This window comes from Blennius ocellaris (genome assembly GCF_963422515.1).
Source record: "Blennius ocellaris genome assembly, chromosome: 22".
Taxonomy (NCBI): Eukaryota; Metazoa; Chordata; class Actinopteri; order Blenniiformes; family Blenniidae; genus Blennius; species Blennius ocellaris.
This window is the reverse complement of record NC_137671.1, coordinates 14,763,202-14,790,583: the sequence shown is the minus strand read 5'-3', so window position 1 is coordinate 14,790,583 and position 27,382 is coordinate 14,763,202. Positions and strand designations below refer to the sequence as shown.

Below are 27,382 nucleotides of genomic sequence, written 5' to 3'. Positions count from 1 at the left end.
TGTAACGACATACAGTGACTGTTGGAGGATCGGAGCTGCAGCCGCTCGTCCATCTGGTCTGGGCGGCCGGCCAGCACGCTCTGCTGCCATAGATAGCTCGAGGATCTCAGATGTTTAGCGCCGCCGCCGCCGTACACAACATGGGGATCGAAATGTTTCCCCCTAAATGACAGATTCACTGGCTGAAATATCACTGGTCTAAATATTCCCAGCTTTGCAAAGAGGCGTTTTTCAGTCTGGAGTTTACTCTTCATGTCATGTGGAGTTACGAGGCTGACGTACTCCTTTCTTTATTCTCCTCTTCATGTTTTGGCAGGACGTAATTTCCAGTCTCTTACTTTTGTCATTGTCATTATTATCAACGTAAAACTTGCCGGGTTGCATGGGGGATGTTGTACGAGTACAAGGACCCCGTGCAGTATCAGACATGATTCTAGTATCGGCTCATCCTTACTTAAGTCCAAGAATCACTAGTTGAAACTGTTGTGTCCTTTCCTTTCCCCCCAGACTTTTAATCCAAGCAGGGTATGATGTAAATATTAAGGACTACGATGGCTGGACTCCTCTACACGCAGCCTCACACTGGGGCAAAGAAGAAGCGTGTAGGATTCTGGTGGAGCATCTCTGTGACATGGACCTCATTAACAAAATGGTGAGTGGCGAGAAAAGTCGGGAATCTCGTCGTGGAGCGCCGTGCAAACCGTCACCTGGTCTCATTTCTCCGCATCAGGGCCAGACCCCTTTTGATGTAGCTGATGAAGACGTTCTGGGATACTTGGAAGAACTACAAAAGAAGCAAAATCTGGTGAGTTTGTCCAGATCCACTGGATAACTGAGGTTATAGAGAAAGTGTGAATGAAATGTTCACCTTCTGTTCTCTTGATTCCAGCTGATTGGTGACAAGAAGGATGTGAAGAAGTCTCCTTGGATTGAAACGACAACCACCGGGGACAACAATCAATCACTGAAACCACTCAAGAGGTAAATGCTTTATTAGTCGGTAACAACCGTATTGGTTTGGATATGAAAGGTCTGAAAAGAAACGACTTCTATTCAGGGTTTAATGTTCAGTTTGTGCCGAGTTCTACTAACAACAACGAGATGAGATCCTCAAACAAGAGGAACCTGTTGGATGTGATTCATGGATTTGTGACTGAGCCGGTCAGACGTCAGGCGCATGTTGTGAACATGATGGTGATGGTAGTGAGGCTTTCAGAGGCTCCAGGTCTCCTCCAGATTCTTTCAAGTGTTTTCAGATGACACACGACAGGACGGACGGGCCCAAAGCCAAAGACAAAACCGTATAACCAGGAAATATCTGAGAAGTTTCACTTCAACAGCAGGGGTGTCCGACACAGAACAGTCTCATCCTCACTGGGCTGGACTGGTAAAATAGTGCCGTAATAACCTTCAAATTAAACTTTAAACTTCTTTCTTTGTTGTGACGTCAAGTTGAAGTTTTTGCCAAAAGTTTGATTACAATCTCCTCAGAAAACCAATTTTACAAAGTGTTGCATTAAGGATGTTTTTACAAACTCACCCTGACATCTCTGAGGCTAATTTACTATCTTTCATGACGGCGTCACAATATCTCAGCTCAGGTCTCAATGTTGTCCGCGACGCTTAAGAAACTAATTTTCTTGGTGGTTTGGTTGGATCACAGCCTCGTCCGGGCCGCTTTTGTCCCCCGGACTTCATCTGTGACGCGGCCCTGCTCTGCAGTGTGAATCCATGCCCAGTTACCAGTGTTCAAAAAATTGCATTGAAACTCTGGCTTTTGGAGGACGGGAGGAAACCCAGGGAGAACATCCCAACCCAGCACAGACAGTGCTGGATTTAACGTGGTTCTATTTGTGTGTCGCAGCAAGGAAACACTGCTCCTGGAGCCGGAGAAGAGCGCCCCTCGCATCGAGACCTTAGAGCCAGAGAAGGTGGATGAAGAAGACGAGGGGAAGAAGGACGAATCGAGCTGCTCCAGTGAGGAGGAGGAGGAAGAGGACTCGGAGTCGGAGACTGAAGCAGGTACTGTGCGTCGGATTGTTCTTTAAACATTTTCGAACGACTCAACGGCCATATACTCCCAATTAAATCCACTCGCTGGAGTAGTTAAAGGGTTAACCAGTCTATTTTTTTATTTGCCTTCTGTTGGTTTGTTGAGCTTCTCCGACCCTCGTATTCATGTCTCCTCCAGAAAAGGGCAAATCCACGCCAGCGGTGAGCAACAGCACAACGGCCGGCCCGACCAGCATCACCGTGTCTTCTCCGGCCAGCCCAACTAACCAGGTGACGACTCCCACTTCACCAGTTCAAAAGGTACCTGGCTCGCTCACGGCGGCAGCAGAGCTTTCGAGGAAGCTGCTGCATCGTGTAAATAGCAGGTTAAACAGCGAAACTGCCTCCACTTTCCATACATAGACATTTATACGTCATTACGCAGCAGATTATTACAGACTTTTGAAGCAAAATACTGCAGATTTATTATTAGTGCCAGGCAACATCTTGAATTTGAGGCAGAGTTAACCGCCTCATGTGTGGCATGTCGTTGAGCTTTGAAGTCACAAACGGAATGATTCCTCTAAAGCTGATCAAATACAAGAAGCCTTGACGGAACACAGAGCGGCAGCTTTGGACGCTTGTCAAGACTAAAACTGGGGCTCATGTCAGTGTTTGTCTTTGTGAGTCTGCCGCCCTCTACTGGAAAACTGCGGCTGAGCATTCACCCAAATCCAGCCTGCTGTGAATCTGCCTAACCTCTGGAGGAGTTCTGGAACTCTGCTGACGTTTTTTTCCCTTTTTAATATGCTTTTGACTTGCTGAACAACTTAATTATAAAAACAGCCCTCATGTCATTATTCATTCATATTTATTTCAACATTTTGTTTTCATAAATCACCTTAATAAATGCAAACCAGTCAAAACAAATGATTAAACTTTCAATCAGTTTCAGAGTTTTAACCCTTTAAATGCTTGATTTGGATCTATTTTTCTTCCAAATGAGGAAATCCAACACACAAAATGTGGAAAACTGTCACAAAATCCAACAAAATGAATGAAAAAAAAAAAAAGACCTGGCATTTAAAATCTGTTAAATTTAAGCAATATAACCAAACCAAAAAGGGGGGAAAAAGTGTCCATATATGGTTAGGATCTCTGCTTCTGTCCAATATTGGGTGGGACTCTTGCTGTCAGTTTTCTACTTGAATACATTTATTTTGGTAAATATTGTATATATGCACTATTTATTCCCCATATTTATAAAGTGACAAACATGCTTGAAAGCATTCTGGATTCCATCTCAGATGTGCAGCCTGCTTGAATTCATCCTCCCAAGACTCACGTCTTCAGATATCTGTGTTTTAAACCGCCCCTTTTCGGCCTCCTTTTTGTTTCTGCCTCTTTTCTTTCAATAAACTCCTTTTTTAAAGCCCCACGCACCACGATCGTCTAATAAGCGAGTGAACAACATTCAAATCATGGTGCGTCCGTCACCTCCAGTGTAATGAGTTCATCCTGCTGTGATGTGGTGCGACGAGGCTTTAAAAAACGCCGCCCTTATCCTTAAAGTGTCACTTTTGCTGCTGCTTCAGTCTTATTCTGGCTCCCCCCCCCCCCCCTCCTCTGTTTCGAACCCGTCTGTCCCCTCCCTCCTTCCTCGTGTCTTGGTTGGCTTTAGTTTGATTGTGTTTCCCCCCCCATGCCTGTGGCGGAGCCAGGCTGTCCTGCATTGTGGCGTCAAGGTTTGCGCAAAACTGGCATTTCTCTTGTGCCCAAAAAACCCATGGTGAGGCTTTGTTGTGCACCGGAGTTGTTCCCTCGTCTCACACCCACCTGTGCACTGATGAAAGAAAGAAAGAAAACGGCACTCGTACCTAACCGGCCTGGTGATGGAGGGTTTTTCCACGAGCTGGGTCACAACTGAGCAGAAATCCCCCCCAAAAAAAGCATTTTGAATATGATTGATCAGAGGAAATGAAAGTAATTTCCCCAAGTTTGAAGATGGCCTCTAATAAAATATACCTCAGGTTGGTTCTGCAGTGATTAAAATGTAAATTGTTGCACACATGGATTATATTACAGATTATAATTTGCTCGCTCTTGTTCTCCTGAATGCGTCAATTATATTTAATTATTATGATTATGCATTTAATTCAAACGAGCCTTGCTGGACACGTCACACAGGAAAGGTTTAAGTAGAATAATATAAAATGGAAAAACAACAAATATCTGATGTAGCTGAACAAGAACAATTGGTCGTAAAGTGGCGATGACTTTGAAAAAAAATTGAGAAAAGTTTCATTTATAGTGACTTTATGCTTTGAAATAGTGAAATATCTTTCAGGAAATAATACAGCTCGATCGGTTTCATGAGTTGTTGTAAATATATATACATATATGACAGTATATTTTTCTTTTAAATGTAACTGTACATACTGCACACAGCCTTGTTTACCAGGGTGTATCTGGATCTGACTTGTTTTATTGAAGAGACTGAGCCTCTGAGGCGTCGCCACAGAGCTGCAGATGAATCAGTTTACCTTCACAGCAGTGGAAAAACACCCACAACAAGTCGGCACAACTGATCTGTGACTAACCAGCCGCCGTGGAAGGATCCAATCACAGTGTCTGAAAACCCCCGATCGCTCACCTTCACTCCCCACAACACACCGTCTTCCTAATCCTGCCCCCCCCCCCCCCCCCCCCCCTTCTGTTTGTGCTGCTCGGCATCAGATGTGGAAAGTACGGATCACAAACTGTTTCCAGTTATATTTTGAAAGAAACACAATTTTTTTTTTTTTAAGTCACAGGTGTAAACGTGCTCGACGTCCATCCGCTGGCATGTCTTTCCGTATAAGATCCCGGTGTCTGGGTTAATCGATTGACCTGATTTGATTTTAGTGCTACTCACCGAAGCGACTAAAAAAAACAACCTGGATTAACCTCGTCCTCCATTTAACACTCGACCCCCTGCACTCACGCAGCCGTTTGTTCTCTTCCAGGTGACTCCGCCTGCGGGAAAGGTCTCGGCCAAAGTGGAAGAGGAGAGGAAGGACGAGTCCCCGGCGTCGTGGCGCCTGGGGCTGAGGAAGACGGGCAGCTACGGGGCGCTGGCCGAGATCACGGCCACCAAGGAGGCGCAGAGGGAGAAGGACACCACCGGCGTGATGCGCTCGGCCTCCAGCCCGCGGCTCTCCTCGTCCCTGGACAACAAGGACAAAGACAAGGTGGGAAATTCATACCGAGGTCCCTTTTACACGCGAAAACAAACTTTTGTTGCACTGGGGGGGAAACAGTATCGATAAATACATGACCACTGTTGGCCGAGACGTGAGGACCGCCGGCCCGGAGCCGATGCTTCCTGATTTTAATCCCGCGGCCGCAAATGTGGCCTCTAACATCCACCTGCTCAGGCTTCAGGAAGGACATCCGGCTCAACCTGCCAAGTCAAACAAGAGAATCACATGATCCCCTCTGGCTAAAACACACACAGGCATTACTTTTAATGCTTTTTAACCCCTTAATGGACGCTCATCTCAATCGGGGAAAAGTTTCAATCCCACATTTTAGTTCAGGGCCCACGTACATTCCAGCTTCACATGAGTGGGCCCGACAAGTAAAGTAGTGCGATAAAAACCTTTAAATTTAAACTTTGGTGCACAGAGTATAGTCAATAGGTCAATATTTCCACACATTTACAACTAAAAATGACAACAATCTTGACATAAAGCCAATTTTAATGAAACCTGCTGCATAATATAGTGAAATGTCCAAAAATCTGTTGCATTTTTTTGGGGACGTTTCACTTTATGCGTACGTGTTTCCAAACTCACCCCCAGCAGAACTCTGAGGCTCATGCTAGTGTGCAGGCTGTCATGGCAACATCGTCTCAATGTTGTGTTGTCTCCGCTACTTTTAGGAACATGTTTGGGGGGTTAGAAATGTTTGCACTTGCTCGGATTGGAGTGTCTTGTGGGCCAGTTTTGGTCCACGGGCCTCTTTTTTGCCACTCCTCCTTTAATGAGTGATTAACCATTGTTTGTGTGCCACTTTGAGGATTCACAGAAAGGTTCAAAAGTGTTGAACTGACCTAAACATACATTATATACATTTTCAGCATCCACAATCAATTCTCTCTATCGAGTTCTACTGTCAGACTCTATGATGCATTAATTACAGACAATAGGCCCGTTTGAAAATGTTCATTGATGATGCCGATTTATTGCTTTGAGATTTTTTTTCACCTGTCTGCTCCTCCGCCTGCAGGAGAAGGACAAAGGAACCCGGCTGGCCTACGTGGCCCCGACCATCCCCCGGAGGCTGGCCAGTACTTCAGACATCGACGAGAAGGAGAACAGGTGAGCAGACTTTGAACCTGCACGAGTGTCTCCGGGTTCGCGTGCGGCGCAGCCAGGAGCACTTCTTATCCTTGCAGTCAAACGTGAGACGCATGTTTAGAAACTCGTGGTTCCCCAGGGACTCCACTGCCCTGATACGCAGTGGCTCCTACACCCGGCGGCGCTGGGACGACGAGCTGAAGAACAGCGAAGGAAGCGCCTCCACCAACCGAACCCCCAGCTACCAGCGCAGGTTAGCCTCCGCTGCCCCCCCCCCCCCCATCTGATCTCCGTCAGAGAGCCAAATCGACTGGCAGTAGACAGCATTGATAGATTCCTGTTGGTTTGCACATGCTTCTGTTTGCAGCAGCAATGCCCATCACCTCCACAGTCTGCTGCATGACTGTACCTGTCCCGTCAGGTCGCTGCGCCACTTCTGCCACCGACGTGCCGCTCTGGTATTTTAACGAGCGCACAAATGGAGTCAATCAAATTCCCGGAGTCTGTTTGTGGCGCAGAACCTCGACGTGGCCTCATGTTCCATTCATGTCTTCTGGGAGAAGCGCCGGCTGCGAGCCGCCAAGTGAAGACGAGCTTGTTTGAGCTGCTTGGGAAGTTTTTAGGTAGCAATCCTTCTCACAATTGGCTCCATTTTCTTCCTAATGGCGCTTCTCCCACGTGACATGAATGCACCACAGTGTGTCGAAGCTTTATAGTCTTGAATATGTATGTTTCTTGTACTGTAAATGTGTGCATATATATATATATATATGTGTGTGTGTATGTGTGTGTGTGTGAGCTTTCACCGCTAACATGCCTCTCTCGCCCACCTGCCTTGCCACCACGCTAGCACTTCCCATACGCTAGCGCTCGGGCGGAGTGGCAGCACGCGGGACGTGCCAGCCAAGTCTTCGTCCACCTCCAGCTTGGACCCTAACACCTGTAATACTAAACCCTGGCAGCCGCCCGCCTCCCACTACCAGTCTTACAGCATTTACCGCAGGTACAGCAGCAGCGGCACCGTCTGCACACCCACCCGTCTTCTCACTCTGCATCTCCGCTCCGCCGGAGCGTCCCTCTCTGTCCCCCCCGTCCACTGTTGTCCTCCCACTGGAGACGTGTCTGCGTTCCTCCCTCTGGATGGACGTTAAACTCTAAAACCGCATCGAATTCTGAGAACGATCACGTAGCGGCCAGTTGAACCTCGGAAAAGTGACTAATTTACAAAGAGAAGTGCAACAATCCAATCCTGCTGTTTTTTTAACTTTTAATTCAGAAAGTCTTTTTTTTTTTTTTAATCAATAGTTCATAACAGAACTGCACCATTTCTTGTTTTAACATATTTTTATTGTGACGTATTTTTTCCCATGTTTTTAAACTTGTATTATTAATTTGTTTCCACATTTTTTCTCAATCTTTAATTTTCATATATTATGTTTTTTTTCCACCAATATCTATTTACCTCCCCGTTTCTTTAAATGAATTTAAAAAAAATTTTATTTGCATATTTAATTTATTTAGTTTCATGCAAAGCAATCAGCCTAAAGGAGCCAAATGAGTGAAACAATATTGTTATCGAGGTTAAATACTGTTCAGATGTAGCTACGGTGTTGCTTTGTGCTAAAAAGACTCTAAACTTGACATTCACTCATTGGTCGTAGTTCTTTTTCTTCCTTCAGTATTGATGTGGCTCACCTCCGTGAGGTTTCACCGCTGCTCTCTGTCCCGCAGCGGCTCCTTCGGCAGAAGACACGAGGACCTGAGCTCCTCCACCACCTCCTCCTCCTCCACGACCACCACCTCCTCCTCCTCCGTTACCTCGCCCACAGGCCACCGCGGCCTGCTCTCCAGCCTGGGCTCCTCCTCCACTCGCACCGGCTCCACCAGCCTCACCAGCAGGTACTGGTCAGAGGAGAGTGCCGAGAGGGAAAAAGAGAAGGAGAAGGAATCCGCCGCCGTCATCCCGACTATGAACACTGGCTCCACCACCACCAACACATCCGCCGCCACCACCACCACGGCCATGTCCACCACCACGGCCACCACCACCACCGGCATCGTCACCGGCTCCGAAAGACGCAGGTAACCTTGAACAGACCAACGCCGGCAGATGGCTTAAACGGGGTCTGAAACTGACCGCCTTCAGAAAGTCGTCGGTTAAAACGGTATTTCACCGAATGGTGAAATGGTTTCGGGGCAAATTTCCCCCTCAGCTCGGTGCCTTTGACTCCTTCAGACGCCGCAGCGTCCTTGTTGTGTGTTTTATGCAGACATGGTCCGCTGACGGCCTCCTGATTAGTTTCACAGATGAGGGTCACATCTAAAAAGTCATTTATTGTATTTCTCAACAGTTTGAAGGGTTCAAATCTCTGCAACACCTTTTAGAGTCATAAATGTAACAAATTACATTTTTTATGTGTCTTATTTATTATGAACTCAGTAAAAAATAGTGCCGTAATGACCTTTAAACTTTCAAGTTTTTCTTTGTTGTGACAGATAATATACATGGTCGTATATTTCCACACAGTTTTGACTCTTTGTAGTAGACGCTCGATCGCTGTGTGTTTTGTGCAACGTGCTCGCGTGTTCCAGAACGGTTTTGGACTCCGTTTCTAAAGAGTAATGGCTCCGAGAATTATTGTCCCCACCTGGAAAATGTTCCCTCGGTGAGCGAACTAATCCGGATGCGTTTGGTCTGATCCTGGGCTTTTTGGGACGGGAGTGAGAGATTTGTCCATTTCTGCTAAAAAGGAAGCTTGTGTGTGAGAGACGTAAGCCACCTGTCACCGCAGGAGTCTGGCCGCTTCAGATCTGCTCCAGAAACTTCTCCTTATAAGGAAGGTGAGCAGAGACGTTTAGCTCAAGGCCGAGCGAGACTCCGAACGTCGTCATCGTCCTGCAGCCCTTCAAACGCCATGTTCCTCTCAAGGATCCCATTAAACCTGAAGATCTGATTCCACGGACACGTCGTTACCTCTTGTATAGTTCCCAGCTGGAGTTTATTCAGTTTATTGAGATGTATCGATATGACGAACAGGAAACGGCGTTGCATGTTGATTTCCAGATGAGTTTATCCTCTGTGTGTTTGTGCGTTTCCTCCTCAGGTCTTACCTGACACCAGTGCGAGACGAGGAGTCGGAGTCTCAGAGGAAAGCGCGATCCAGACAGGCTCGACAGTCGAGGAGGTCCACCCAGGTCGGTCCACCTCTTCGCCTCCGATATGTCGTGTTTTCAACGTTCTGACCCCTGAGAAGAGTTTTCAGCATTGACGATCCTCAAACCAAACCCGGGAAGATCTTTCATTGCAACGTTCATGAATTAAAGGAAACGGGCCTGGTTTTTCTTTTTCTTTCCACCAGGGGGTGACGCTGACCGACCTGCAGGAGGCCGAGAAAACCATCGGCAGGAGTCGTACCCCAAAGACCCGAGAGGAGGAGAGGGAGGAGAAGCAGGACAAGGAGAAGCAGGAGGAGAAGAAGGAGACGGAGACCAAGGAGGATGACTACCGATCCAAGTACCGCAGCTTCGAAGAAGTAGGGCTCTCCTGTTTGTGACGGCACAGCTACGTTAGAGACGACGTTGTTGCTTTCAGTAAAGTCTTACGCTTACGAGACGTTTTGAATTCGATGCCCGTTTACACGGAAACGCCAAACACTGAAAACAACGGCGTTAAGGTGGCAGACCAGTAGTGGGTGCGATTGATTGTTTTTGTAATGAAACCACCCACATGCTGCTGTAAACATGAGCAATGGTGGAACAGACATTCCAGTGGACAGACTCCGAGTTGGGTTGTTACTTCGGTGACTGTCAAAATAAAACTACAAAGTCCCAGGAGAATATGGACTGGAGCCGTTTCCCCAAAGTTGCGTTTACAGCACCATTGTCACGTGAGCAGACCTCTGACACGTAACAGAAGTTTTGCGTTTTCACGTATACGTTGTCCCTCATCTTATTTTGTTTAGCATCTCATTCTCTCTCTCTCTCTCTCTCTCTCTCTCTCTCTCCCTCCTTTCCAGCGATACCGGCCTTCATCGTCCTCCTCCACCTCGGCCATCTCCACAGCCAGCACTGCCTCCACCCCTTCCTACACGTTGTCCTCCAGCTCCAGCTCGCTAAACCGGCCCAACAGCCTGACGGGGATCACCTCCTCCTACAGCCGCTCGTCCAGAGACACAGAAAAAGGTCCGGCGCAGCAAAACCTCACAAAAACCTGAGCGTGTTGATGATTTCAGTGGATTCTGTCATGATGATAGTGAAAGATAAATAAATGTATTGAAAGAACACAGAAAGGTGAATGGTGTGATAAATTTGGACGCAGGAAAGAAGAAAATAAAAGAATTTGGGTAGAAATGAACAGTCTTTGTAGTTGTGCTGTTCAACTTGAAGGTGTTTTCCTGCTGACAGGATTATGTTGCATTTGGTTTCCAGAAGCAGACAAGAAGGAGGAGGAGAAGGAGGGCGAGGACAAGTCTCAGCCTCGCTCCATCCGGGATCGCAGGCGGCCCCGCGAGAAGAGACGCTCCACCGGCGTCTCCTTCTGGACTCAAGACGTAACGCACTTCTTCTCCTCGCAAGCATTTTTAGCCGTGAAGTTCCGCGGCTTCCAAAGGCGTTTCTGTTTACTCCATTTTTTTTTTTTTTTGTTTTATCCCAGGGTGATGAAAACGACCCCGACCAGCAGTCCGACTCAGAGGAGGGCAGCACCAAGGGAGAGCCACAGGTAAACGGGTCAGACGAGACCGAGGCCGGTTTCCACCGCAAGGTTGTCGAGCGAAAAAGCACAACGTTCGTGTTTTGACTTGAAACGTTGTAATGGTGTGAACAGAGCTCGACTCTTAACAGGAGCGTCTCCACTTCCTGTTCCTCGTGTCTCCTCCTTTGCTTTTATTCTGCCGCATCATCAAAGCTCCCCTTTCCTTCGTGGTCATCTTCCTGTGATTGTGGGAACCTAAAGATCAGACGCACAAAGGAGAGGAAGTCTGACTCACACACGTTTAAGTCTTTCAGTGAGGAAGCAATAGAAGCTCTTCTGAGCTTTTTTTTTTTTTAATCTCTTTTGGCCATTCTTCTGGTTCTAGTTATAAATAACTTTTTTAATCCAAATACCAAAGTCCATGTGGCGTCATTTTATCAAGTCACTTTCCACATTCGAGCTGCAACTTTTGCCAGTTGAGATGATCTGAATGATCAAATTCTGAATCTGAATCTGGATTATCAAATCTAAATTGGTTTGCGTCAGAAAGGAGACAGTCTTTGGTTTCCTTCAATCTGACCTCTGACCTAATCTGAAAAGACACGATCCACACTCTTTCGGTGCATTAACACCAGATTATACAGATTTTATTTCATGTTTTTCTTTTCTTTTCTTACAGAGTGACAGATTGTCCAGGTGGGTATCTCCTCCTCCAAATCACCTTTGCATATGTTGATGTCAGATGTATGTTGCAATAAAAAACCCCAACTGTGTTTCTTACAGGAACGAGAGCACTTCTTCTTTAGATCGCAACGACGCTCTTTTTAGCCGCAGCTATGGTGAAAGTCGAAGGCCGTACTCGAGCCGACTGGATCGAGACGACACCACCGACTATAAAAAGGTGCAAGCTTGGTTCATATTTATTATTATATATTTATCTTATTGTTATTTTGTGCTCTCAAAGCATACGTGCGACGCGGATTCATGTTTTATGCAAGTCTTATAACATGGAATAAAGTACTAGAAGAAGGCCAAGTGACGTTGCGTGTTTAAAATGATGACAATATCTTGCTCATCCCATTAGAAATGTCATTTCTGGCGTGTCTTCCTCCCTGCAGCTCTACGAGCAGATCTTAGCTGAGAACGAGAAGTTGAAGGCCCAGTTACGTGACACAGATCTGGAGCTGGCGGACTTGAAGCTACAACTAGAGAAGGCCACACTGGTACGCTGAACTCCAACCAATCCGATCGGATTTCCCTACATTTCTCTAAAAAAAACAAAAACAAAAAAAAACAAAGGTGGTTTTATGAGCCGCCCTTTGGAGGAAAATGGCTTTAGCCGATAGAACTGATTCCATTCGGGACCATTCATAAATGATTGCCCTCAATTAAGATCGAGCAAGTTTTCGTGATGAATGGCCAAACCAGAAGAACCAAACCAGAAAGAAAGATTCACTTCAGAATGTAAATCTCCATTTAGTGGCTCCCAGGTCGTTGTCCTCTAAATGGAGTCTTAGATGGATATAGACTTGTGAGAAATGTTTTTCTTCTTCTTTTCCTGATGGTTTGTTTTCCTTTGCAGAGGCAGGAACGCTACGCTGACCGATCACAGCTGGAGATGGAGAAAAGGGTAACGGCACTTCAACAGATGTTCATTAACACTTTCACTGATCAGAAGCTTAACTTCCATCTTGAGTGTGTTTCAGACTAAATACATTTGAGAAGTACCCGAGTACTTCGGTTTCGAAGTCGATAGTAACTCTGCCGATGGGTTTATATGTTAAAGGTAACAAGCAGGCCCCAATATCATCTGGGTGGTGGTATGATCTTCCCCTCAGTTTTTGTTTTGTTTTTTTTGTTTTTTTTGATCGGTCTTTTCTCTGCTGCTGGCTGTCGTGTCACATGAGTCCATGTAGCCGGGCTCAGATGGGTTGGGGGGGGGGGCTCCCCCTCCGTCACCTCCACGCCACCCAGAACACCGCCACCTTCTCTGTTCACGTGTTTTCAGCGCCAGAGGCAGCGTGTGGTCACCTTTACTTCTCCAGAGTGCTCATTTCTCCTCATTTTGAAGTGTGTTTGGATTAAAAAAAAAAAAAATATATATATATATTTGTAAAAATATCTAGGTAGTGGAGCAGCTGTTGACGGAACCTGTGCATGTGTGTGTGTTTTCACTCATTCAGTCTTAACGCTGGCGTCTTTGGTGACACTAAAACCTGCAGATTAGTCAATTTCATCCACTGTCCGATGTCTGTGACGTCGTCATCCAGTCATCTTTCTCTTTCCAACCTTTTATTAGCACAGAAATGTCGGTTTTTATTTCAGAAAAAAAGCCATTTGATTCGTTAAGCCTCCATTTGAAACGACCTCTAATCATCATCCACTCCATCACGAGACGGTCCAGACGTGCATCCGTCACTCAATACTGTTTGCTTGCAGACGCCTCCACTGTAAACGTGTGCTTGTGCTGCACCCTCACCACGTCACACACTTCTCTCTACTCCTTGAAAAAGCTTTGCTCCCACGTGTGTTTCCTTCCGATTGTCATCGACGAGCACGAGCTGAACCTGTTTTCCTCCCCCAACAGGAAAGAAGAGCTCTAGAAAGGAAGATCTCTGAGATGGAGGAGGAACTTAAGGTACCAACACACACACACACACACTCACCGTCATGTTTATGAGAATGAAGCCGTAACGTGTGTTTACCTGTAAAAAGTATGGAATTATTAATCATTGAAATGTGATGCACCACATCCAGCCACAGTAACCTGTACCTCTCATCCCGCCCTGCAGGTGGCAGCACAGAGCTCCACCAAATGCATTTTCCTACTCTATGTGGGTCTTTTTTGTTTTTTTTCCCCTAACTCATCTGTTTTATCTTTATTAGGTGAATTATTTAAAACTGAACTTCTCACAGTTTCAATGAGCTCAGAAGTCAGTAAACTTTAATCCAGTCGGCCACATGCGCTCCAAAAAAAGACCCCCCGAAATTGAAAGGAGAGGAATAATTCAATCCAGACCTCATTATTTCTTTACAGCTTTGAATCGAATAAAAAAAAAAAAAATGGTTATAATTCTAATAGCTTTACTTCTTTATAGACATTTATTGAAATACTACTGATAAGAATTTGTTAAACCTGAAACGCTGAGCCATCAGGACATTATAAAATGCATAAAAAAGTATAATACTGACCAAAATTACAAGAAGCATGAACAAAATGAAGATTTTGACAAGAAAGAAAGATATATTTCTATTCCAGACGTCTGTTACTGAACGACAAAGTGTCACAAAACGTGATCAATTAGTCTGTGATCCACAAAACAAATGTAGGATTTGGAAATGATCAGAGGTGGAGAGAAAAAAAGGAAAGTTAATCTGTGAGAAGTTTCAAATCTGAAGGCTTTTTGTGCCTTTTTCTCCTTCGTACTCAAACATGAGTTTCAGTTTCTTTGGAGGAAAATCTCTCTCTCGCGCCAGGGTGTAATCTGTAATCTATTACATTGAGGCCCCGTTTCCACGACGTTTTCAAGTTACCAAACAAAAACGCGAAACGTCGGTAAGCGTTTTGTGTATCTGTTTGCACGACAACAGTGCTCCAAGTCACTAGAAACACAACTTTGTGAAAATGCTCTGACCCCGTCGCCATGGAAACAGAGACATTGTAAATGTCTGGAGATGTTGGGTTTCTATGGAAATGGCATAAATGCTGCTACCGGTCATGCGCACTGCGGCCGTAGTTAAATAGTCATTGTGCGTCTTCTGAACACAAAAATGATGCGTTTTATTTTGAAACGTCGTGTAAACGGAGCCTGGAACTGAGTGAAGACACACTGAACGCAGCAGTCCTGGACGTGAAGTCATTTATTGATTGTTAATCTGTCGAACGTTTCGATCCAGTTCAGCTGTTTGTTTGTTTGTGGAGAAAAGTGAATGAGGGAAAAGAGGAAGTGGTGACGGTGATGGTGGAAGACGGGGTTGCTCCAGACTGTTTTCATTCGTCGGGCGTCTCCTTTCCTTCTTAATCTCTCCGTTCTGAAGTCTGTCCTCACTTTCTAACAGTCTTCCTTTTCTTCCCCTCTCTCCTCTCCTCTTCATTGACACCGTCCCGTCTCCCATTAACCCTCTCCGTGTCGATTTGTCTCCCTCTCTGTCGTTGTGCCTGTCGTCCCCCCCCCCCTGCAGAACCTGCCCCAGGTAAAGCAGGTTCAGGCCCTGCGGCAGGTTAAGGAGCGGCTGCAGGCTGAGAACCGGGCGCTGGCCCGGGTGGTGGCCAAGCTGTCGCAGTCGGCCTGCAGCCAGCTGCCCACCGTCGACCTCTAAGTCCCCTCCCCCCCCCGTCCCCCCCTGTCCCCCCCCCACCCACCTCTCTTCTCATGCTCCATCCGTGCTCTGCCCCGCTCACGTAGACAGGCAGGTGTCAGCCGGCCCTCCATCAGCTCCCTTCTGCCTCCCCCACAGGGTTTTACTCAGACCTGGGAGGGTGTCTTTTCTGTGTGTTTGACCACGGGACACTCTCCTCTCGCAGCCCCACCTTGAATAAAAGCTCCCGGAGCCCAAAGCCGCTCCCGGTGGGAAACCAGCTGCTGTGGAGGAAAGTGTCCTCGGGTGTGCTTCTGATCAGAACCGGCTCCGCCGCTTTGGCCCGTCCCGGCTTCTCTGCATGAAGTGGCTTCTCTTTAAAATCAAGTGGTTAAAAGCGGATCTCTTCCAGACCGAAGCTCGTTGGGGACAGAGTGAAGGACTGCATGCACACACTCTCAGGCCCGGTGGTTCGTTCAGATTACAGCCACTCGCTCTCCGTGTGTGTTTAAAACTAGGAAGTGATCAAGTAGCATCATGTGGATTAACGCAGATCCAGGTTCTGATTCCTGTTGCATGAAGCATCAGAACTAACCGTCTGACACTGCAGACACCTCTGGAGAGCAAAGGGTTAAATGTTGTAGGAAAGCAACGCTTTTTATGGAGAATAAAGTGGAAAAAGTGAATAAAGATGTGAAACATCCTCCTCAACAGTTTGTTTCCTCTCCAGAACACGGTCATAGAGGTCATAGGGTGAGGACAAGTGAACGGAGGACGCTCGTCCTCTTTCTTTACGAGTTTCAGTTAAATGTAAAAGTACAAATCAATTCGTACAGAGCGACTCCTTTTTTACATCATCGACAAAACTCTTAAACGAAAACATGAACAAAGAAAAGTCAGTATAATGAAACCAATAAGAACCCGTCAATATCATAAAAAGAAAACAAATATAATTCAAAAGAAAAATTTTAATCATTCAAAAGTAAACTAATCTCATTATTACAAAATTATATAAATGTCCTTTTTTTAAGAAGCTAAAAACATTTTAAGAAAAAAATATATAAAAGAAACTATTAATTATATTTAAGAAATAAAGAAAATAACATAAATAATGTAATTAACATTTTGTTAAAGAGAAAATGCAATGAATGTTTAAATCTAATTTAATTTAAGACTAAATGCAATTTTAAGCAGTCAAGTTAAAATACAATAAAAAGAATTCGTAAACGCACATTTTCCATTAAAGTAAAAAATGTGAAATATGATTTAAAAATTAAAAATTTTCATAAAAATAAACAATTAAATGGCAAAGAAAAAACTGAAATAAATAAATTTTAAATAAAGGGAAAAAATTCTGAGTTGTGTTTATATTTATTTTGATCTAATTTGTGATTTACTGCCTAAACGACGTAAAACTTCTGTTAAAAGTCAAAATGTGGATGAATTTGAAGCCGATGAGGAAGAAAGTCGACTTCCTGCAGAAACCAGGAGAAAATGAGTTGAATGTGATTATTGATCGTGAATCAGTCGGAGCAGCGGAGGTGAAGCTCGTCTTCCTCCTCCTCTTCCTCCTCCTCCTCCTTCTTCTGGTGTCGTTTGGTCTTTCCTCTCAGACTCTGCATGGCTTTGGCCTGTGGTGTGTCCGCTTTAGTTTACACTTTCTTTTAATTTCACTCCCCTCTTTTACTCTGTTCTGAACCAAAATGCACATTTCTTTTTTCTTTTTTTGTCGTTTGAAAAAAAAAACCCGAAGACTATAAAGTTGAGAGATGCTGTGTGACTGGCAGGACTGCGATTAACAGAAACAGGTCTGACTGGAGGAACCGTGTAAAAACTTGTCTAAGCTTTTTTTTTTTTTTTCTTTCTTTCTTTCTTTCTTCCTGGATTTTCTTTTCTTCCCTTCCAGATGCTCCCAGACTTGAAAGCAGACAACCAGAGACTAAAGGACGAGAACGGAGCGCTCATTCGAGTCATTAGCAAGCTTTCCAAGTAGAACCCCCCCCCCTTCCTCCTCCCTCCTTACCCCCCACCCCCTCCTCTTCTGCACCTCCTCCTCCTCTAGCGCCCCCGGAAGTGACTAATGGAATTGCACATTTAGATATTAATTGCATCAGACATCAGAGACTCCTTTTTATTTTGTTTTGTTTTGTTTTGTTCTCCTCCGGCACCCATCCATCCATCCGCCCCTCGCTCCACTGCTCTCCCGCCCAGTTTACACAACGATAATGGTTTTTTTTCTTTTGTCTTCACGCGATTGGCATGTAAAAGCGTCGCGTCAGGGAGGGGAGGAAAGCCTGAAAACTATTTAACCAATAAGCCTTAGTTGTACATAAAGAGAAAAAGGAAAAAAGCCCCTCTCCTCTCCTCTCCCCTCCTCTCTCTCTCTCTCACTTTCTCTCGCTACAGATATTATCCAACACCTGATTTTATTTGTGCCACAATCTATTTTCTTTCCTCTTCTCGTGTAGTGTGCAGTGCAGTTTTCCCCTCGTGGCCCCGCCCACTTTTTTTTTTTTTCTGTTTTATTTGTTTTTCCACCATGCACACTCATCTTTTTCTTTCTTTTTTTTTTTTTTTTTTTTTTTTTGGTACCTCTGTGTGTCTTCCTCAAAGAGGGAAAAAAAAAAAACAAAAAAAAAACTCGAGGCGGACCTGGTGGAATTTAAGCTTTCACTGTATGTGCAATATGCATTTCTTCTCTTTTTAAAAAAAAAAATTAAAAAAATGCTTTAATGGTGAGTTTCCATCAAACGTAGGATTTGTTTTTCACTCTTCCACCGCTTCCATCGCTCATTTTCTTCCCCTCTGTGTTTTGTTTTAAGTTTGTAGTGTAGCCAGTTTATACTCTGTATTCCTCACTTTGTTTTAGCAGGTACTGAGTGACGCTGTATATACCTGTATGTATTCGTTTGAGACCAGCACATGGCATGCGTTTATGGTTCCCGTCTGTTACTATTAAAAAGTATACAAATTCCAGAGGACAAACAGGTGTGTTTTAATTCTTTCTTTTTAGTGTAAAGGACGCGGGGCGCCGTGCGGCTCGGGCCTCCCTCGTGCCCGCCGGCGTCGCCGTGTTCACGTAATTGTGAGACGATAAGAAGAATAAAAAGAAGTAATCACTACATTTCACTTTCATTGTACTCGGTATCTTGGAGGAGTGCTGTTGGGTTTTTTTTTTTTTGTTTTTGTCTGGAGCTGTAGGATCGTAGCCGAGGTGTCTAGGAGTTGCTAACCCAGTCTACATGCACTGTCGGCGCCACGCCAGGAGTCTGATGTCAGGTTCAAGCCGCCACATTCACCCCGGGACGTTTTATGCATTTCAGTGGCCTTTTTAAGGAGATTTTAGTGAAAGAAGTTACAAAGAGTCACTGCAGATGGACCGATGGCCATCTACTGTTTTTGTTTTGTTTGTTTTCTTTATTTTAATTTTTTTCTCCCCCCATCATCTTGTAAAATAGGTGTGTGGCTTAATACATGCAAGCTGTGCTGTGACTACCAACCACTGAAGAGTTCATTAAAATAAACTTGTACATTGTAAAGTTCCCACGGCTCTTTATTCTCGTGTGTGTGTGTGTGTGTGTGTGTGTGCGTGTGCGTGTGTGTGTGTGTGTGCACGATGTGCGTGTGTTCACGTGCATGATTGTGCAAAGCTGCACGAGATGGGATTGTCCAAGTGTTCTCTTCACACACGCGCGCACGTGTGCCGTTGTGTGGTCCTTGTGTGTGTTCCTCGTGCTGCTCCTCTGTCCTGCCAGCAGGGGGCGCACATCCTTTACACTCCAGTCACGACCAGAGCAGCTCGAGTCCACCTCGTTCAGGAGGACAGAAATGAAGAAAGACACGCGCGCGCGGAAAAAGGACACGGTTTCTGCAAGCTGGAGAAAATACAAACTTAAGATGTGAAAACAACTGGAACCACCAGCATGAAAAGAAAAGATCTCCGATCATAGATCTCTATCAGAGCACTGTGATATATATGGTAGTATGTTTATGACTTCCACAGTATTTCTGAGAGCAGCTTGTGTGCACCATGGTGGGTTTGGTAGTAAAGTCAATTTGTCAGGTAGCCCACTGTACTATAATGGAGTCCACTGTGGTATTTTAGACGATACCAATCATATACTCCAGTACGGTTGAGATATCTAACAGGGTCTGAGGGTATTCCACTGAAGTGCCATGGTATATTTGGCAGCACCATAATACTTGTGACCCTATATTATTCTGTATACCATTGATTATTTGGAGGTTACATGCTATATTTGACAGTACCTTAGTATTCTACTCTCTACCAATCACAAGTAGAGCGGTATATTATGCAGTACTGCTGTGGTTTTGACAGTACTGACATATTTACAGGGACAAGCAAAATGCACATATCATCCAGAGCAAGGATGCCACTGCACCAACACCTCTTCAGTCCTTGTTTTGACAGAAACACAAAAGGTGAAGTGACTTTTCTTTCCGACAAGGCGCATGTACCTGCTGCTGTAAATACAACTAACATCCAAGTACAATCCTCAGCCAGTATAATGTAGTAATCATCAAACTGAAATCACCAAAGCTACTGAAGAGTGTTGTCGTCATTTGAAATCTGGACACTAATAATACCTAAGTCGAGGACACGGAGGAGGCAGATGTGTGATTCCTCCACATATTCGCTCAGGGTTGAAAACACGTCGGGTCTGCGACTGGCTGCCGTCGTCACTTTTGAGACGAAATGTGCAATTATCGCATCCGACAAAGGATAAAGTAAAGAAATAGTGTGTGAATAGCGTGTACCTCCAGTAACAACACTCGTGCCCTGCATGTCGTCATGGCTGGAGCTGCACACCATGTGATCAGAGCACAAAGACTTGCAGAGGTTGTACGAAGATATGCAGGGAAACGTTTTATCAAAATAAAATGAATTGGGACGAAACATCACCAATATCAAAAACCTTTTGGGATCCCAGGTCTACATTATCATTCACCTCGGAATCGGTGATAAAGGTTTGAGGTGGGGCTCGTCATTATTATTCAATTTCAGCCAACGTTGACTTCATGTAAATAAAATGCGTTTATAAGCCACTTTACAACAATCTTGACTTCTTAATATTGAGAGAGGCCTCCAGTGATGAAACATTAGAACTCTTGGGCCTGATTGACTTGAAATGACTGTTGAGTCTGAGTTTAGGGAAAAAAAACAAAGGGTATATCAGGTATATTTTCAAACAACACATCGATCTCTCAAAGCATTTCAGAAGAGGCTCTATTGGCCAGCGCTCCGGTGTTGTGGTATCATCAGCAGGGGACCGGTGAAGAAGGCTGCAGTCACTCCGGTGACTCTGCAGTAAACACCAGTAACATTATTGGATATTTTTGATGAGATTATTTTTGAAGTGTGTCTTCGCAGTTTGCAATCTGCAGACTTTCCCTGCGGGCTGGCCGCACAGCCGGCTGCTCAGGGACCAATCTCGTCTCTGCTGCTGCACAGAAACATGGCGGCTTTTGAAAAAAAAGTGAGCCTGGAGAACAATTCCTACCTCACGGCGATGAGATACGGGCTTGGATTGTGTGTTGACGTCTTGTTGAAGAGTTGCTGATGCCAGAAGTGTGAATTCTGTGACTATCTTGACGACTTTACCGAAGTTGTCTGCAGTGTTGCCGTCTTTCTATTGGTCCATCTGCTCCGTGCTCCAACCAGCCGGCTCACGCTAGCTTGACCTCAGCACTCTGCTGCATCTTTGTCTCCCGGTAAAACCTCTTTTGGACGTCAACCCAAAGTGTGCCAGTGACGCCTTGAGTTGAAAAATTGCCCCTTGAAATGAATCGGCGATTACTTTTTGAAGTGATGACAGTGAAACGTTTCCGCCGCTCTTGTAGAAATGCTTTTGTCGCCCCGTTCTCTGACGAGAGGACGCAACGTTTGTGGGTTTATTTGGGACGCCAGGTACCAATGTGGGAAAAGTAGAGTGAAGCTGATCCAATGAAATTGGGCGAGTGTGTGAGAGAGAGAGAGAATGTAAGGAAGCAGGCTCAGCTGGACCCTCGGAGACTCTGCCTGCGCGCTCTGTACGTCTTGTTACAGGTTCTACCAAGTAGCTCTCGCTAGGAAGCCCGAGACACTCTGGTTGTGCCGATGTGATTCCATACTGTAAGTCTGAGAGAGGATTTGGACTGTGGGCTTCACCTGGCTTCTCCTCCTGCTGCTGATGCTGCTGCAGACGAAGATCTCTCCACGACGTTCCTACTTTGAAAGGCAGATTGCAGATTTCCTGTGTAATTTCGGTCAGGGGTGTCAATGTGTGATGACAGTTCGCTCTATGACATCCCTACAGGCCGTGGTGGCCGTTATAGTGTTTGTAGGTGGCGCTAGAGAGCACATTTTGGCAGTCTGGGGGGTCATTTTTACATTTCCTTCATTTTTTTGCCAGTCTTAATCAGTGTGCCAAACATTATAGTGAAGCCAAACCCCAGTGACATTCTGGGGCCGAGTCGGCTCTGAACAGAATGTGACAGACCTACTGCATGATGGGTATTTTCCCCACTGGGTGAGACCATACTAACATTTTTGTATACATTTCAGTATTTTAGTATATATTTTAGTCCAATTTGAGGTAGAAAATGAGGGGATGATAAGGGTGTGGCCATTAAAACTAGCAACACAGAACAGAAAATGAGGCACCTTAATGTAAGGAAGCAAGGAAGCAAACAAATAAACAAGCCCAAAATACAGGCTGAAGCAGAACCGAGGGGTCCAGTGAGGTGTGGTCAGATAGAGAGAACAGCAATGGAGGAGAAGATGGGAGGAAACAGGAAGAGGATCAATGTGAAAGAGGAGGAATAGAAAAGCTCAGGACAATGCAGAGAAAGGTCAGAGAAAACGATGGTAGATATATAAAGAAGTGAAGACAAGATGGCGCAAGAAGACAGAGAAAGAAAGACAAGCCATCACTTACATTGACAGAAGGACACGGGGAGGAAGAAGTCACAATGCTCTTCTTCAGAATCCAGGAAACGACTCATTTGAGCTTTTGTTTCATTTTTTAAAAGTTCTAATTTGCACGGCAGATATTTGGCTTTATTTTCTTTCACAAAAACACAGTTCTTTACTTTATAGCAGATGGCACAGTTGCAGCAAGAGCTAAGAAATACACCTTCATTTATTTAAGTGGTGTTAAATGTTGAAGCTTGAAGTATCAGAACATTAATAATATTGGTTTAGCGCATTTTTTCACTTCCGACCCGATACCGGAATGTGGATATCTGCCGATTATTCTGATAGCAGAGCTCTGTTTGCTTTAATCTTATTATTATCACTTCCAGTCTTATAAATTCTGCCACTTTGAGATTAAATCAGCTGTAAAGTCATTTATTGCAAACAAACTGTGCAGGCCTGGAAGTCAACAGGTGCTAAATCAGCAGCGTTTAGTACAGAAGGGAAGTGATCTGCTTTGTGAAGTGATCTGCTCGTCTGTTTCTAGAAATGTACATTTTGTTGATTGACTGTGTGTCACTGATGTAAAAACTCAGTGATTTCAGATTACAAACCAGGAATCTATTAATCCTTTGTATTGACCATGCAAGTTAAAATGACAGAGGAGGCAGTATTCACATTATTAACAATAACAAATGATTGTTCCATTAGAAATTGGAGAATGATCGAATGGTGCCAAATCAAATATGTGATTCTTACCTGAGCAGTCATTTTGTACCTGAGTTCTCCAGGAAGTTCTCCAGGGTTTAGGGGAAAATGAACATGGAACAAGCAAATGAAGCCTGAGCAAATATCCGTTCTATGAATACAACAAATATCTGAGGCGTTGCTTTTTAAAAACATGTTAAACTCCTTAGTGCTCAGTCATTTTTTGAGGTGATTTTAGCTTTGTGCTCTTCGTTGTTGCGGATGTTGAGGAGGTGCCGCTCCAGATGCGTCTTCATCACGCCACAGCAGGCCTCTTGGGGAGCGTCTCCTCGCCTCGCTTGATTTTGTCACTTTTCTGCAGACATGAATATCACAACCAAACACAAACAGAGGAAGGATAAAAGATAGAAACGTCTGCTCATTGAGAACTGCGCCTGTCAAATTCTTTCTTCATTGTCTTCTCGAGGAGAAACTCATCCATTACTGGGTGTTGCTTCATTCTAGATTTCAGGGCAGACTGGCAGGAGAATCCAGACCTTTAGTTACAAGACTGCAGAGGAAAAGAAAATTGTTATTGGAACACCTTCCTCAGATATCAAGTTGGTCAGATGGTGGATCACACACTGTGAGAGCTTGGGTGACCCTGTTGTCCACGTTGTCCTGCGGAGTTGGTAACGGGGAGTGACGTTCTCTTGAAAACAACTCTTCTGTGGAGTCGTCAGGGTCTGAGAAGCCCAGGAGAATAAGGTGCATCACTGTGCTGAGCCAGAATGTAGAAATATGTGACATCAGCATGTATAGTTGTAGATATCGATCATTGTTCTACATGTTTTCATGGCTTTAATTCCAAATACTGTGTAATTTTCTAAACGTATGTTAAAGATGTTCATTTGTCTTTGACGGCACTGTAATTACACCCAAGAACATTTATCAGTGTTTCAGAAAGCACTACAAGTTCTTTTCAATAAATAAACAGCTCAGCAATTTCCTTCAGTTTTTGCTGAGTTGCAAGAATCCAGCCAACAGCGCCTCCTGGAGGCTGCGGTAGACACCTACACACTGAAAATGATACAAACTCACAAGACCGTGTTGGTCAACGATTATTGGACTGAATATATTAACATTTTATGCACTTGCTCTTCTGTATTTGCAGAACTTTTTGAAACTGTGAAGCCACAACTGGACATCAGTTGAGGCTCGGTGGGGACTGCACACATCAATGAGAAAGGGAAATAAATATTTGTTCATGCAAAAGAAGAATTTGTTATTGAACTCCTCCCACGGACAAAGTGTGTGATTAATCTTTTAGTTGAGGTCTCACTAGATATTAAGTTGTACAGCACAGATGGATCAAAATTACATAAATACTGAAGGCAAATATTTCAATGGCACAAAATTAACTTTTCCTGTCATGATTTTGTCTGTTTTTTAGGAACAGACCACATAAAAAACTACTTAAAACACACCTTTAGAGAGCTCGGTTTATTGGACGTATGAAGTATAAAGATAAAATAATCCAAAACTAACAGCTAGCAACAATTGTAGACTATATACAAACACTATATACCAGTTATTTAGAATTAAAACCACCTACTAACTAACTAACAAAAAAAGCAGATTTTTATCGTCTGGATGGTGAATTTCTTATAACGTTCATATGCACAGAAAACAAAGCTTTAAAGTGTCATATTTTAAGTTCTTTTTTAAATCAAGACAAACAAAGTAAATAGTAATATTAAATATTTGAGGATAACTTTTTAAAAAAAGTTTTAATTGAAATTACTTAAAATGTATTTAATTATTTTTTTCTAAAAGAACATAATAGAATACAAACAATAAAAAATGTTTGATTGATCTAACAGAGAAATTATTTCAATAACAATTAGAAGCCATAAGACACCAAAACAGAACAAAAATGAAATAAATTAATCGGTCGGAGGTGTTCGGGTGTTTCCGCCCTCCTCCGACAAGCCAGCACATTTCTCATGCGCTTCTCTTCGGCTGCAGTCGGAAAGGTTCGGGTTTTTTCGGCTTCCCCCGACATGCCGGAGCGCTTCTCTCGAGCTTCATTTCGGCTGCAGCCGGAAGTGTTCGGGTATTTCCGACCTCCTCCGCAGACTCGGGAGCTCCTCTCTCGCGCTTCACTTCGGCTTCAGTCGGATATGTTCGGCTGTTTCCGGCCTCCACCGGTGAGCTCAGTGCGCTTCAGACGTGATCTGCGCCATTCATCCGAGCGCAGCGTGGGCACACCTGGTCGCGGAGAAAGCAGCAGTTTACCGACTCCAACGGAGCCATACAGGTGAGTTTATTCTCCCAAGCTCACTTTAACACACTCGCAGACACTTTCACACACTTTAACTCTCTCCTCCGAGGAGTTAAACCTTCATACAGCGCTGCACCGTGCAGACATTTACGACTGTTTAGTCACTTTATCAGCAGCCGCAGCGCGAGAAAGTGACTTGTTTGAGAGTTTTGGGAGGATGTTTGTTCGTGGGGAGGCTGACTTCATGTCTTGTACCTGTCAGCAGAGTTAATCACTTGAGGAATGCGGCGGGGCCATTAAGGACGACGCGCGCAGCTGAAACTTCACTCCAACAATTTTTTGGGGGGGGGGGCTTTTCCGTGAAGGAACTTTGTTCAAAACACTAAAAAGGGATAATGGCCACGGGAGGGTTCAAGTCGAGCGCCACGACGGATTTCCTGGAGGAGTGGAAAGCCAAACGGGAGAAAATGCGAGCCAAAATGCTGGGGGACATCGCGGCGGCGACGGGCGCACCTCTCGGTGCCACTAACGCAAACAGCTCGTCCAACAGCCGCCACGCTCCTCCTCCTCCTCCTTCTCCTCCTCCTCACCCCCCGACAACACCTCCTCCCTCTCCTGCTCCCTCCTCCCCGGGCACCGAGCTCCCCTTCACCCCGGAGCGGAGCGCCCCCACCGGGAGCTGCCAGCCCTCCGCGTCCCGGTGCTCCTCCTCCGGTGCGGCCGCGGAACCGTGCGCCTCTCCGGACTCCTCCAGCCCCATGGCGTGCAACGACAGCGACAAGGAGAGCCCGTCACCCGGCAAGGGCAAGAAGAGCAGCGGGCCCAGCGCCCGGAAGGGCAAGGGGCAGATCGAGAAGAGGAAGCTGAGGGAGAAGAGGAGATCCACAGGTGTTGTCAGCATCCCTTCTAATGAGGTCAGTGTCTCCCCCAGCTCTTCTCCAACTCTTCAGCTCTCCTCCAAATCTTCAGCTCTTCTCCAACTCTCCAGCTCTTCAGCTCTCCTCCAACTCTCCAGCTCTTCAGCTCTCCTCCAGCTCTTCAGCTCTCCTCCAGCTCTTCAGCTCTCCTCCAACTCTTCAGCTCTTCAGCTTTCCTCCAACTCTTCAGCTCTTCAGCTCTCCTCCAACTCTCCAGCTCTCCTCAACTCTCCAGCTCTCCTCAACTCTCCAGCTCTCCTCCAACTCTCCAGCTCTCCTCCAGCTCTTCAGCTCTCCTCCAACGCTTCAGCTCTCCTCCAACGCTTCAGCTCTCCTCCAACGCTTCAGCTCTTCTCCAACGCTTCAGCTCTCCTCCAACGCTTCAGCTCTCCTCCAACGCTTCAGCTCTCCTCCAACGCTTCAGCTCTCCTCCAACGCTTCAGCTCTCCTCCAGCGCTTCAGCTCTCCTTCAGCTCGTCTCCAACACTTCAGCTCTTCTCCAACACTTCAGCTCTCCTCCAACACTTCAGCTCTTCTCCAACCCTTCAGCTCTTCTCCAACTCTTCAGCTCTTCTCCAACACTTCAGCTCTTCTCCAACACTTCAGCCCTTCTCCAACACTTCAGCTCTCCTCCAACACTTCAGCTCTCCTCCAACACTTCAGCTCTCCTCCAACACTTCAGCTCTCCTCCAACACTTCAGCTCTCCTCCAACACTTCAGCTCTCCTCCAACACTTCAGCTCTCCTCCAACACTTCAGCTCTCCTCCAGCTCTTCAGCTCTCCTCCATCTCTTCAGCTCTCCTCCATCTCTTCAGCTCTCCTCCAACTCTTCAGCTCTTCTCCAACTCTTCAGCTCTTCTCCAACGCTTCAGCTCTTCTCCAGCTCTTCTCCAACTCTTCAGCTCTTCTCCAACACTTCTCCAACACTTCAGCTCTTCTCCAACACTTCAGCTCTTCTCCAACTCTTCAGCTCTTCTCCAACTCTTCAGCTCTTCTCCAACACTTCAGCTCTCCTCCAACTCTTCAGCTCTCCTCCAGCGTCACTCATTTCTTTGTGTGTTTTGGATTGTTGGTGCCACAACAACCCTGCATTCATCCACAAACATTCGTGCCAAGAGTTGCAGAAAACGCCCTGAAAAGGAATCTAAAATACGTATTGTAAGACTTTATCTTGTGTGGTTTTTTATTGGGATAAATGAATACTTTTTGAGCTATTTTAGGGTCTAGATGAAGAACTAGTGGGGAAGAAAAAAA

At 45.2% G+C, this 27,382-nt stretch overlaps 2 protein-coding genes across 6 annotated transcripts in view; both read left to right on the top strand.

Annotated features, from left to right (window-relative positions):
* Positions 1–18,828, top strand: part of ppp1r12a (protein phosphatase 1, regulatory subunit 12A) — a 51,338-nt gene extending 32,510 nt beyond the window's left edge. Inside the window, exons 5-25 of one of the 4 annotated variants that reach the window (XM_080518121.1) lie at positions 508–652; positions 731–805; positions 890–981; positions 1,865–2,022; positions 2,192–2,313; positions 4,998–5,222; positions 6,262–6,353; positions 6,472–6,585; positions 7,183–7,335; positions 8,064–8,414; positions 9,437–9,527; positions 9,692–9,865; positions 10,349–10,514; positions 10,761–10,882; positions 10,987–11,052; positions 11,705–11,721; positions 11,809–11,926; positions 12,144–12,248; positions 12,608–12,655; positions 13,613–13,663; positions 17,231–18,828. In XM_080518121.1, the coding sequence (XP_080374247.1) occupies positions 508–652; positions 731–805; positions 890–981; positions 1,865–2,022; positions 2,192–2,313; positions 4,998–5,222; positions 6,262–6,353; positions 6,472–6,585; positions 7,183–7,335; positions 8,064–8,414; positions 9,437–9,527; positions 9,692–9,865; positions 10,349–10,514; positions 10,761–10,882; positions 10,987–11,052; positions 11,705–11,721; positions 11,809–11,926; positions 12,144–12,248; positions 12,608–12,655; positions 13,613–13,663; positions 17,231–17,317 (2,572 nt within the window). In that variant the 3' untranslated portion in view covers positions 17,318–18,828. Of the gene's footprint in view, positions 1–507; positions 653–730; positions 806–889; positions 982–1,864; positions 2,023–2,191; positions 2,314–4,997; positions 5,223–6,261; positions 6,354–6,471; positions 6,586–7,182; positions 7,336–8,063; positions 8,415–9,436; positions 9,528–9,691; positions 9,866–10,348; positions 10,515–10,760; positions 10,883–10,986; positions 11,053–11,704; positions 11,722–11,808; positions 11,927–12,143; positions 12,249–12,607; positions 12,656–13,612; positions 13,664–15,207; positions 16,337–17,230 lie in introns of those variants that run through there. The other 3 variants (XM_080518120.1, XM_080518119.1, XM_080518122.1) reach the window with 3 other exon arrangements.
* A 6,324-nt stretch (positions 18,829–25,152) lies between these two features.
* Positions 25,153–27,382, top strand: part of pawr (PRKC, apoptosis, WT1, regulator) — a 68,454-nt gene continuing 66,224 nt past the window's right edge. Inside the window, exons 1-2 of one of the 2 annotated variants that reach the window (XM_080518264.1) lie at positions 25,153–25,247; positions 25,477–26,125. In XM_080518264.1, coding sequence (XP_080374390.1) covers positions 25,607–26,125 — 519 coding nt within the window. In that variant the 5' untranslated portion in view covers positions 25,153–25,247; positions 25,477–25,606. Of the gene's footprint in view, positions 25,248–25,473; positions 26,126–27,382 lie in introns of both variants that reach the window. The other variant, XM_080518265.1, reaches the window with a different exon arrangement.